Source organism: Rissa tridactyla, chromosome 10 (genome assembly GCF_028500815.1).
Source record: "Rissa tridactyla isolate bRisTri1 chromosome 10, bRisTri1.patW.cur.20221130, whole genome shotgun sequence".
NCBI lineage: Eukaryota > Metazoa > Chordata > Aves > Charadriiformes > Laridae > Rissa > Rissa tridactyla.
In genome coordinates this window covers 3,348,360-3,361,423 of record NC_071475.1, presented here as the reverse complement: position 1 = coordinate 3,361,423, position 13,064 = coordinate 3,348,360, and the positions used below count along the sequence as shown (strand labels likewise).

Below are 13,064 nucleotides of genomic sequence, written 5' to 3'. Positions count from 1 at the left end.
GTTCTGGAATTTGAGGACGACTTTGCTCAGGTTTAGAAGTGTACTTTATCACATGTGTGACTGGCTGCTTTTAAAATGTGACGTGTTATGAAGTTGGCTTAAATCCCAGAGTTTGTTGAATTAGTTTTCGCTGATTTGACGTCTGGTGATTTGTGCTTCATTTCTCTGTAGCCCCTCCAGTCTGTAGCCATGCAGACCCATAAAGTAGCTGCACACCTACATCGCAGCTCGTGGAAATATCCTTGCATACAGACGGGGGAAACTGAGGCACAAACGTGGACTGTGAATTTGCTGCTGGGCGTTTCTGAGAGCGCCAAGAATCTCTACTGACCCTTCCTGTCTTATCACGCCCAGTGTTGTGCTGCTTGACGTGCAATGTCATGGTTTTTTTGGGATAGGTTTTTTTTTACCAGTTCTAGAGCTTTTCAGGAAACCTGAACTTTATCCGGTGGTTTCAAATAGGACGGCACTATTGAAATAGCCTGTCCCGTAAAAATCCATATGGGTGGCATCCCAGCTGGAAGGTGAGGTGTTCAGAGTGGGAGGCTACTTCCATGCTGGCTGAGACAAAATATGAACATCTTGTCGCTTTTAAATAATGTGTGGGGTCCGACTTCAATGTTGGGTTTCGCATTTAATCAGTATTAATATGATAACAGGAATGTGACAACTGAAGCGAACACAAAGAGATTATCTTCTTAGCCAAATGCATCCATTAGCTGGGAAATATAGGTTTCTATTAAATGAAGCAGACAGATGGGCTATTGGAGGTGACTGAGAACAGGAGGGGGAGGGGGCTGAGAGGTGAAAGTTGAGGTTTAGAAAATCTCTATAAAAATAAAAACAAACCATCCGTCTTGACGGTTGGCGTTTTACCCTCCCGTTGCACTTTAGGGATGGTGCTCCGATTCCTATCGAGAACATTATGCTGAAACTTAATCTAACAGAGCACTTACTCCTGCCAAACTCTGGCGCAGCCACTGCTCCGCTCCCCCAGAAAGAAGTGGCCAACAAGGCTTCAAGTTCAGGACGGGGCTGTGCCATCTTCAGGAAGATTGCTGCTTTGAGATTCTGGGGGAAGGCAGATTGGATTTTGTCCCTCCAGTCTTCTCTTTTTTTTTTTTTTTCTTTTTTCTTTTTTCCTTTTTGGTAGAGAAGTGTGGTGGGGAAACAAAATCACGTTACAGCGTTTCAGAGCAGTTGTAAAGTAAATTATTCATCTTGTATCTGTGGGCACGTACGTGAGTCCCTGTCTTAATAACTTTGCAACAAAGTTTATAACCAGTGTTTGAAACCAAGATTATAATAGTATAAATAATTATCGATAATGCAGATAAGAAGAAAATAACGTGATTAAAAGAATTTTACAAGATGGACAATCCACTAAGGTAGATGGAGTAACACAATACATTAAAAAAAAAAAAAAATAAAAATCTGTAACAACGCAAACATGACACTGGTGACAGGAAACATCTGTCTTGCCATCCATCCCCGGGCTGGCCACAGCCCTGCACCTCCACCGCCGGCCCGGGGCGTCCCGTGTCACACCCTCCGCCTTAAGAGTGGGTGGCTCTGTCCTGCCCCCAGGTTGGGGTATTTTTGTTTGGGGGCGTTTGTGTTGACTTTAAGTCTATGTACACTTAACTTGGAAAAAAGGATAAAGGAGCCAAGTAGGATGGCGCTGCCTGGGAAGAGTGGAATGACTGTGAACAAGTTGAAGTTCATTTTTCTGAAATTTGTTACTAATAATTGGACCTGATTAATGTGGAAACGGTTCCGTGTGTGAGCGGTGAGAGTCTGGTTGGCTGCAAACAGTTTTTTTCGTTGGTTGCTGGTTCTTATCTTCCATCCTATTTTGATTTTGCTGCCTATGATTATTCCTGCCCTGGATTTTAAGGAAGGTGCCAAGCTTCTTTGGCTGAGCTTTGTGTGGGGCTTTAGGTTTGGTGATGGTGGGGAGATAGGAAAGGAAAAAATGTGCGGCAGGAGGGAGAAGTAGCATCCCTCTTCTGTCTGACGTTTCCAGGCTTCACACAGTTTCATAAATGAATTTTATGTTCTTTTACTTAAATTCACTGTCTTTGCATTACTTCAGCTTGATTTTCCTCTTAAACCTTAAGAAAATGGGACATGTGGAAGTCCAAAGTGGACTTTTCTTGTCCCTTTACACTTGGCCCACTGTCCATCTCTGTAAGCCAGTGCCAAATTAACAGTGACCAGTTCATTTGAGGAGAACGAACTGTATGTTCTTACGATTTCTGGATCCAAGATGCTTTTAGAAAGATGAACTTTAAAATCAGATTGGCTTTGTATTTCCCCATGGTGTCACTTATTTATATAGACTGATTTTTATTATTTTTTTTTTCCCCAACAGGTGGTAACTAACAGGGAGGAGAAAATGGGTGGAGGCAGGTGATGGCTTAGAGAGATGCGGTAGCGGGGGGAAGGCTGTGGCAGCGCTCTGGTCCCAGTGGCGGTGGGAGGGACGGGCAGATGCGTGTGCTGTGCTGGCTTGGGGAGGGGGGGGCGCAGGAGCCATTTTTCAGGCTGCCCTGTCATTCCTGCTTGGGAACCTGACACATGGGCCCGCTTTCTTGCATGTGTTGTTTTTCAGGAGGGAGGGAGGTGACTGAGCGGCTAGCCCCACGACAGGGCAGTTCTTAAACATTCATAAAACTTTTATTGGGCTGCCACCCTTCCAGATAAATATTTTCTGAGTTTATGGGCTTATTCTAAGGATTGAAGCTTAATAGCAGCTTTGTAGCCCTGTCCGTCCCCAAAACAGCCTTTTGGCAAACCACATCTCTGGAGGCTGCCATGCTTTTCTATGTCTTTGGAGTTTCTTCGTCGCTAAATTACTACCTTTTTGCCTCCTTCCAGCTTTGTATGACTAAATGGGACCAACTGTTAAACGAGTCTTTCCCCTTCCCCCAGCCTTGCTGAGAGCTGAAAGCTGATCCACCGTACCGTATTTGGTCATCATGAAAAGGAGAAAGATTGCAGTAGTTACAAATTTATTTCCTTTTTTAAATTGGGTTTGTTAGACCTGTTTTAATCGTGTGTTTGTTATCAATCTTCTGTTAATGTTGCATGCGATGTTAAGATGATACAGGCTGGTGGCATTTCAGACGTGTACTGGCACTTTCTCAATGTGCTTCCACAAATATAAAAGCTTTACTGCGCGTCTCAGCATTCAGTGGTGAAACCAGCGGGCTGGCAGCCAAGGCTATACAAAGGAATGCTGTATGTAGGGCTCGGAGGAAGATGGAGCTGCAGTTTGAACATCCAGGCCTTTCGATTTCACTGTGGTGTGTCCAAAGAGGTTTAACAAATTTCAGTGCTGGCTTTTACTCAACGCTGACCCACGACAACGTGTGCGTTCTGGCCGCTGTTGGGAGAGCGGTGTATGATCCTTGTGTGTTCCAGGTCCTGAAAAGTGAATGTTTTTAGCACCCAGAACACTGCTTCATGTTACTGTCTCTTTGTATCCCGGTGCGGTTGCTGATCTCCCCTCTTTTCTTACCAGACACGGTTGTAATATCTAGAAGGAAAGTGTACTATTTTGTTTTTTCAGTTGTTCAGTTGTACGTTACGACACTGCCTTTGATCCCTGGTTTCCTGAACAGCAAACTTCTGTCGTATGGGAGTGTATATGGTATGCTTTGTCTCATCCCAAGTTTTTCCATGGGGTGTAGGGGTGAGGCGTTTTCTGAGCAGTGCACAAAGCGCAGGAACCTCTTTTCCAGTGTGTGATGAGTGCCGGTCCCTCGGACATACTCAGAAAAGAGCCGCGGGGTAGGAGACGACTTAAAGGTTGGATTTAGAGGTTCTTGTGAAAGACTAGACTGTAGAAGTGACTAAGATAAAATAGGAGCTTCAGGACAACCAAAGAGACTAGAATAAATGTTAACTCCCTTAAATAGGGTCACTTGGTCCTACCAGATTTTAAAAACAACCAACTGCATTTGGTTTATTTTGGGAGAGGTTGACAAATCTTATATAGTTGGGGAACTCCCTTTTCGACACCAGTCACGGTTCAGCAATACATTTGCTGGTTTGTTTTTTTTCCTAAAAATAGAAATGTCTGTTTTGGTACAAAACAATACCCTGAGTCTTTTGTTTCTATATTTCCATGACTTCTGTTTTTTATGTCAGCGCATCTTGGGAGTTGTCCTAAAAATTGAGCTGATGTAATAATCATGGCTTTCTGGACATCTAGATCCTCTCTCCTCATAACCATCTAATTTGTTGCTTATATGAGAAATCTTTACTTTTGCAGGACTGTTTTTCCGCAAATGATACATTGATAATTAAAGAAAAAAACACAGGAGTGACAAAGCTAATGTATTTGATGTAAGAATGAATTTGAACAGCTTAGATGCTTAAATAACTCGCCACAATCTATGCCTATCTCAGTATAGGGTAAAGAGGTTAAGACAAGGCTTTTTGCAGAAGACTGTTGAGCTCTGGCAGTATGTGCGTGATATGCGGAATTCTTGTCTGGCATAATTCTGGGCAGAGCTGGACAGTATGAATTTTTATACCTTCATATGTGAATTTTCTTGCTATATTCATTGTGTGAGTATAATGGACAGTGACTGTCTCAAGTCCTTTCCCCTGACATGTAGTAGTGGTAGTCCTCCTGCTGGTGCCTCAAAGCGGATGGAGTTTGTTCTCGTACCCCAGTGAAGAAAGGTATTACCTGTGCTCCAAAGACATGGAGCAGAGATCGAGAGAGATTAAACAGGTTGCCAGCAGGTTTATGGCAGCGCAGTGAGGACGACTCTGGTGTTTTTGTTTGTCACTGGTATAAGGCCACCTCCTGGAGCTTTTTGCGGTGGGTTTGATTTTTAGGTTAGTTATCAGGTCAGCCAGCAGTCTGTTGTCATTGACTAGTGGTAATTTTTTAAAAAAATTGCCTGTCGTACTGGTGTGTTTTGATCTGTTCTAGGTTGGGGATTAATCTTCGGAAGAAAACTGGTGGTTACCTAATTCATAAGAGTTGTAAAACAGTCTGGTAAGGTAACTAAAAATGTACGTTCGGGAAATAGCCCATATTAGATTGAGATGTTCCCTAGATGATCTAATAATTCTCCTTGGTTTCTAGCATCTTATAGTTGTAAGGACACAAAAAGATCAAGTTTTTAGCAAATATATCTTACAAGTTTTTTTCACTTTCTTTCTGGTACCTTCTGATCATGTTGTGACAGGACTTTTCCCATTTCAGCACTTGATACACATCAGTGTTCCTGCCACAGCAAGATAACGTAACGGGCAAAGTTCCACAAGCCGTTCTCCATCGCCCTTGGTGACACTTGATCTTCGGCTGTATAAAGTGAGGGTACCTTATAGAACTGTACTAAGGAAGATGTTCTGTTGACTATGTCCTTTTTTTCTAACTTCCAATGCAATGGTAGCACCAGCTGTTGGCTTGTCGTGTGCCATTTTATATTAAAACTTTTTTCAGTTAAGTTCTAAAGAAAAGCTAGCGGCAGGATTTTTTAATCCTTCTTGTGAACAATTTTGGAATAGTGAATGTACCCAGAGATTCTTACAGACTCTTTCCCAAAATAATAGACAAAAGGTAGAAAATTTCTCTCTCAATCTACATTGTCGAAGAGATGGATACAGATAGCTATTAATTACTTTCTCAATATACTGTGGGCCAAAAAATAACCATAATATGAGGGTGCAGGTGGAGAGATTGGTAGTAGACATCATTCTTAATTTTCTAAAAAATATAAAGAATTTAGAGAGTTGTTTGTTTTGTTTTGTTTTTTACCAGGAACCTTGGAAGACCCACAGCCTAGGCAAGTTGAGAGATACTTCTGATTCTTATTTGACTTTTGAACTCTCGAGCTACATTTTCTTTTGTTGTTGTTTAAATTTTGCATCGATAAAAAGTTAATGCTTCCTAAGGATGTAATTTACCTTCAATGTGATTCTTCTCACTGGTGTATGGATGGATCAAGCACTGTAGTTCTGATGGGAAAATATGAACTACAGACGTGAATTCATGGTCTGGAAGCAGAAATAGTGAAACAATGAACAAATACAGCTTTAGGGGGAAAAAATACACTTCTCAAGTTTTGTTGTAAAATAATTAGCCTTCTGTGGTAGGCATGGGGACTGTAGAAAAAGGGCAGGAGCTGCTCAGTTGCTGGCGATTTGACTTAAAGTTTATGACCTTGAGTAATGTGCCTGCTCAACGGCACTTAACAAAAGCATATTTGATGAAATGTTAAACTCATGAATTACATCTCCACGAAAAGCCTTTTTTTTTTTTTTTTTTTTTTAATTTGTAAAACCAGAAATAAATCAAGATCTTCAGACCTCGGTGGAGTTGTTTAAAGACGAAATTAAAAGGAACAGACTGTTTCGTTGACAATGATATTTTGTAAACTGAAGAAAAGCTACATGTTATTTTTTCAGATTAAAAAAGGGCTGTGTATTTCAAGGTATTGTATAAAGAATTGTAGCATTATCAACCCCATTTTGAAGTGGGGAAGCTGAGACAGAGATGAAATAATACCATGAACTGATAGAAGCCAAACAAGCAAAACTCCTTAGCTCTGAGTTTCTTAATTTCCAATGCAAATGTCCATCCATTAGGGCTAATAATAATGTGAGAGCAAGTTGTATTACTGTTTCGGGGCAGTACTTGTTCCTGTGTTTTACCTGGCATGAGCAATAGTTATTGGTTCAATTGTGTTCTCATTTCAACTATTAAATGTCTAGAGTTACTCCCAATTTATACGTACAAAACAGGTAGAATCCAGTTTACTTCCAAGAAAATGAATGTGCTGTCCCTGCTACACGCAGCAGCAAGCGCCGGTATCCCTTCCATAGAGCTGTCAGCCTGGGGGCTTGCACGGCATTGGAGAGCCTAGTCTTCTTTTTTATGGCTCAGGGAGTTTTGTTTTATTTGTCTACTTTAGTAATACATTGGAATTTTTATTGTTTATTATTTCAGTGTGAGGTTGGGTTTTTTTAAAGTACTGGGTAGTACTTGGGTACTACTATGCTGAAACAAAAATACGAAGCGTTTCTTTTGACTGTTGCACTACGCGTTACAATTTATGTATAACAATGAAAATAAGATTTTAGTTTCCTTGGAGGGCTTTTACCCTTATTTTTCACCTTTTGTGGGATGAGATCTACTGCAATGTATAAAACACTTCTGTTGAAAACTGGAAATTTCCCTGGAAAGCTGGATAGGTTTTTAGGTCACAAGAAAGTCTGAAATGCACAATGGCCCTGAACGTTAACTTTTCACTTTATGTCCCTGGAACTTTTGAAGAGAGACTTGCATTTTTTGGCATCGGTCAAGTAGTCTGGTCTTCATAGACTTGCCGTCTGTAGTGTCTTTGTGCTAAGTGTTCCCCCTGGGGCACCATCTTATGTTTTAATTCACAGTTTCAGTTGCTGATGTATGGGCTCTTCTGTTAAATAATTTTTGTTTTCTATGCCATTATGCCTACATACTTCACTTGATTTGTGTTGCCCACAGAGTGTTTTCCCCCTGTTGTGTTTGGAACTGGTTTGTAATAGAGTTACTGTTGTGTAATTCCAACTGAGAGTTCCAACTTTATCAACAAACACAAAATGCTTGTTCTGTTTGAACATTTGTGTTTTCTACTCATCATGAACTATTTATCCATTATGCGTGATGGTTTTTATCATTTAAATAAAACAAACCGCTTCTTCATACATGCTGCACACTAGGAATTATTAAAGATTCACTGGTATGTAGAGCACTTACTGCTGTGAACACAAGTGAAGAGCTTCTGTAAACAATTGATTCAAGATTTCAAAATAATACAAGTGCTGAGAAAACTATTGCACTCGACTACATTGTCACATTTCTGTGGATTAATGAGTTGCTCTTTGTTATCTCAGTGATAGTGACTGTCTGAATGCTCAAACCCCATCACAAATGTGCTATAAATTCATAACCTTAGATCTCTTTTCAAATCCCAGTGAAGATGTTCTGTCGTGCATGTGATGTGCTGAGGAGTATATTCACGGTTACCGGAGCTCAGCTGATAGGCACTAACTTGCGTCTGCATCTGAGCTGTAAAATGACAAATGGTTGAAAAATATATCCATTGTGCCGAGATCAGGGATTTCTGCCTGCAATTGTAGGGTGCTTTAGAGCAATTCAAGAAAATATTCAGATGTCGGCTGGAGAATACATTAATTCTGGGCTCTGACTGTTCCACCAGTCTGTGACTATACTTTTGTCACTGGGACTCATAAACTTACTGTGTGCTCGGAGATTCCCAGGCTCCTTGTGCTTTCCAGTCTTCCTGCCTCTCTTACTTCATCCCTGCTTCACTTACATTTAATTTTGTTTTTAGCTTGCTGTAATGAAAAACACTATGAATGTGGAGATAATTCTCTGGCCGTTGTATCCATTACTCAGGTGTACCTGTGGTAGCCGTGTTAGTGACATTAATCTGGTCAAACTTGCAGACTTGGTTGTTGCGCGTCTTATGAAGCATGTTGAACCTGTTCTATCTAAATTAATATTGCAATTAATGAATTCTTTCATTAATGTGTCCTTTGAAACAATGCCAAAAAAAATCCAGAAGCTTCCTGAATTTTGAAATGCAGGTTGGCCATGTTTGGCTTGGGAAGGTTGAACGCTGACGCAGCGTACATCGCTGATGTGTTCTGGATAACGTTTGGGTATTTAAAAATGTGCAGTATGTTCTGTGTGCAAAACCATACACATAAACACTCGCGCACTGCGTGTGTTGTGGCTGCACATCTTCAGCTTGTGTGGTACGATGTACACACTCATGTGCACGCCCACACACTAAACCTTTGCAGGTCAAAAAGTGAGGATAAACTTTTGAACCCAGCTGCTTCCAAATTAAGGACACGTGCAGGGACCACCAGAGCTGGGGTTACCGTATTCCAGAAGAGTGCCGGACACCGACACCCACATACTGTACTGCAGGAGACTTCTTGTTCTTCCCTTAGAGCCTGAAGGATGATGCCTTGAAAACACGCTGTCCTCTTTGCCCTTTCTTTGTCACCAGAAAGGACAGGCAGCAGTTTGGTGACTTCTCCCTTCGTTATGGAAATGGGACTGATACAGTAATCAGGATGCTACATATGGAGCTTTTTAAATTACTGCTCTTCAGTCTTTTGTTAGCCTTCATTATTCCTGAAGATTTTTTTCAAGTCATAAAAATGACATTTTTAATATGCAGAATTAAAAAAAGGCAATATGAAGAACACGTTTTTGTCAATAAGCTTTTACCTTTTAAACCAGTTATCTTAGTTTTCTGCTCTGGGTATTTTAATTGAAGATTAACTACTGTTAAAGAGTATACAAATTTAGGTAGTGTATATTTGGAGTAGTAAAATAGGACTGCATAAAAGGTGGGAATAGAGTGGCCTGTCCATTATAATGTTAGATTGCAGAGCACAAACTAACCTTCATTAGAAGTCAGCACAGTGGGCCCAGAGGTTCTTCTCATGTTAAGGCGCCTTTTTTTTTGTTGTTGTTGTTCCAGAGAAATTCACTAAAAGTATACTTTGGAGTCTCACCTGAACTTTGGAGTCTCATCTGAATAGGTCTCATCTGGGTGTTTGTTTTATTTTTGCTGCTTTTTTTTTTTTAAATAAAACATTGTTGGGTTGAAGACAATGCATGTAAATATGAAACAACATCCTAAAAGTAACTGCTATGTGTTTCCCGCTTCTTTCCTACTGCAGAAATGATCTCCGTGTGCTCCTTGCTCGTTGCCTTTTTGCCCGACACAGGAAATGGGGCTGGTTCCTTCCTCTCTGCAAACAGCTTGTTTTTCTTGCACCTGGAGCAGAAGTTGGGTACCACGCTGGTTGTCTTAAGTGTGTGCATTTAAGACGTGGATGCTGATTTTGTTTGTTTGGGAGGGAGTTGGAGATGCTGCTTCGTTCTAACCACCCACGTGTCTGTTGGGCAAACTGGCTGGCCTCCTTCCAAAGAGTTAAGCTCTTATCTTCCCCATAGTATTCCATATTTCTTCCAAAGGATAGAAGGATAGCTGTCCTGAGGAAAATCTTGTTAAGACTTATTGTTTGAACCCATTTGGAAGGGATTGCATCTGGTAGATTTTGTAAAGACTCTGATTTTTCTTTCTTCTCAGTTTTTACTAGAGTTTGAATTTTAGCAGCCTAAGTATTACTGTAAGCTTACAGTAGATCCGTGGCCTTGATGAACTGCGTGTACAACACACTTTTATATGAATTCCCTCGTCGTCAATATGCAGGATGAGGAAATGCTGCTGCTGCTTCCATCTTTATCTGTGAAGGCTGACGTGGCTTAATGAAGCAGGGTGGTGGGGTTGGCGCATTAACGTGCACTGAGATGCGGTACCCGAGGGCTCTGCGCCGCGCTGCTGCCTGCTGGGCACTTGCCTCCGCCTTTGAAAGGAGAATGTGATTTAACATTACGGTGACCTGCAGACTTCCTCCTCCTCCTCCGTGTCTGCGGGTAAGGAAGGAACCTGGATAAGATAGGACCTCAGGCTTCACTTAATGTGGTATAATAGTCTCTCTGTCACTAGCTTTGCGCAGGCAAAATGGTTATCAGCTAGGGCCGTGCCTTTATCCGTGACGCTTTACCCAGTCCTTTCCTTTTCTTGGGATTTTTTTGATTGTTCTTGTTGTTTTCTCCCTCTGTGGAAGGAGGGAGGGTTTGAACCACAGATTTGCCATGATTCTCCTGCAAAATCAGTAACAGCTGTTGGAATTGTAAATGGCTTCTTGGTTGCAGTCACAGAACCTGCAGTTGATCAGCTCTGCCCTGAGCAATAAGTGGAGACATCAGGACCACTGAGACTAACTAGAGAGTAGGGGCGGAGGGAATGAAAACCCCGAGGCAGGGGTCTAAACAGAGAACACAGGCACAGATGGGTATGGGAAGGGACGCTGTTTCCTTTTATTGGTTGTCTTTTAGAGGCTCTGAAGTGCAAAGCTGACTGGAGCAGTATCACAATGGGAGCTAGGAAGAAGATGTGGAGGAGGTTTCAGAGAAAATGTAATTTGTGTGAATTTATTTCCATCCCCCCAGCCCCTTTCAGAAATCCAGTATTCTGGCAAAACTCAGTGGGCAAAAGATACTCTGTGCTTTGGGTAGGGTCACTCACAAGTCGTTTAGGTTGACAGGCTAAGCTACGTTCCTGTGTTGTCTTTGGGTAAGTTAGGATATCATAAACATTGGTATATTAGTACAAGGCAAATGTTTAACAACTGTTTGTCAAGAAAAATAAATCCTGAGATGTGAGAACTTCTTCTGAAATGGACTGTACTAGAACTGAAATTCAATGAAATCAACAGTCATCACACAAGATGCTGCCTTTGTGGTTTTGGTAATGGGGCTAATTTATTTTTAATTTGTTTGTGTGTGTTGGCTGGTCACATTACCTCTTCTGTAATCTAATTTTCCCCTCCTTCAATGCTGCCTTTTGCTGCGCTCCCTAGAAACACCGAATTTATTTGTGGGGCTTGGATTTTTTGCAATGCAAGTCAAAGTGAGTTGGCATGTTGGAAACGTGCAGTAACTCGTCAGTGCAGCTCATCAGTCCCCAGAGTTGCGTTGGTGGCCTAACGCCCTGAAGTAACTGGTCGTAAACCTTTTCCCTCTCACTGCCGAATTTGGACCCAGACACTCAGGCAGATTAGCAGTGGTAGTGGGAATCTTGTATGTTAGGTTGCTGAAATCTGTTCTTTTCCAGCCACCTGGCGTCAGGACGCTTGTTACTGATTTCTGCATCTGAGCCTTGTGAATTGCCTACATCTTATTTCTAAACAATATCAGCACCTGGAAATATCAGAAAGATGAAGAGAGTCTTTTTTTGTGTGGATGGCTCAGGAAAGCTAATCTCCTTCAGCCTTAAATATGATCTGCTTCCCGTGGACTTGGAGAGAGGCCGTACCTGCATTTTCCGATACTTTACTTCACTAGGTTTTAGAACAGTCTGTGCCCCGGGAAGAGTGTAGCGAGGAAGGAAACCCAGCCCTTGGGTGCTTGCCTAGAAAAATGGAAGTATCGCTGTGGCATGGATAGAGGTATTAAGTTCTTAATGTGTGCTAGGTCTGTGTCACTGTCTCTCTTCAACTTGTGCTATCTCGATTAAAGTCCAAGTAACGCCTGCCCCTTTATATAAACGTACGCCGGTTTGACTGTTCCACTTTGTCAGTGTTACTGTGTACTTGGAGCCCGAGTACTGTAAAATAATTATTAGAAAATATTAACTTTGGATTCAAAGGTTTATTTCTAGTCTTTGTGATTACTGAAAAAAGGCATGAAAAAGTTGAACTGAAAGTCCTGGTATTGAGAAGGGGGAATATAAATAAGTTATACCTTTAATAATAATGCTGATATTCATTTGAAATGTCTTTATTTGGAGGGTAGGCTGATGACTTTTTGCATTTTTTGAGATTAATGGCATTGAAGCAGCTTACAGGAAGAGTTTCCATTCTGCAAATCTTTCCTACCTTTCCCAATTTCCAAAATCATAGAGTCATTTAGGCTGGAAAAGACCCTTGGGATCATCGAGTCCAACCATCAACTCCACTCTACAAAGTTCTCCCTTACACCGTATCCCGTAACACCGCATCTAAATGAGTCTTAAACACATTCAGAGATGGTGGCTAATCACTGGCTAATTCACTTCTGTAAGAACATTTTAAAATAGTAGTACTTAAATAATGCAAAGAATCAGTTAAAGCTCAATGGTGCTCAACCAGCATGTGCCGAATGGGGAAAAGCATAGTGTCTTAATTACAAGAAATGCAGGGAACTTAGTTATTGCAAAGTATTTTTTCACTGCTAGAGGATTTGTGGGTGACTAAGAAATGTATAGACTTGAGTTTTTTATTTTTTAAATAAAAAACAGATACATGTCTTCATCCTCTGCTGGCTTGTTGACTCGATTTACTTGGATGGAATTTTTCAACATTTAAAACAAATTAAAATTCATGAATCACTTCTGCTTAAAGGCACAAGCTTTCATAGATACAGCAGTTAAGACTTCTAACTGGTTACATACATAAACGCTGTTTTG

General features: G+C 41.2%; 1 protein-coding gene across 4 annotated transcripts in view; it reads left to right on the top strand.

Annotated features, from left to right (window-relative positions):
* The window catches only part of EEFSEC (eukaryotic elongation factor, selenocysteine-tRNA specific), a 128,192-nt gene that overhangs the window by 100,037 nt on the left and 15,091 nt on the right, over positions 1-13,064 (top strand). The window contains exons 7-8 of one of the 4 annotated variants that reach the window (XR_008468658.1): positions 5,228-5,335; positions 5,786-6,261. The exons of 2 other annotated variants lie outside the window; for them this stretch is intronic. Coding sequence is in view for 1 of the 2 variants with exons in the window: in XM_054215909.1 (XP_054071884.1) it covers positions 5,228-5,271 (44 nt within the window). In the remaining variant the exon portion in view is untranslated. Of the gene's footprint in view, positions 1-5,227; positions 6,266-13,064 lie in introns of those variants that run through there. One more of the 4 variants, XM_054215909.1, reaches the window with a different exon arrangement.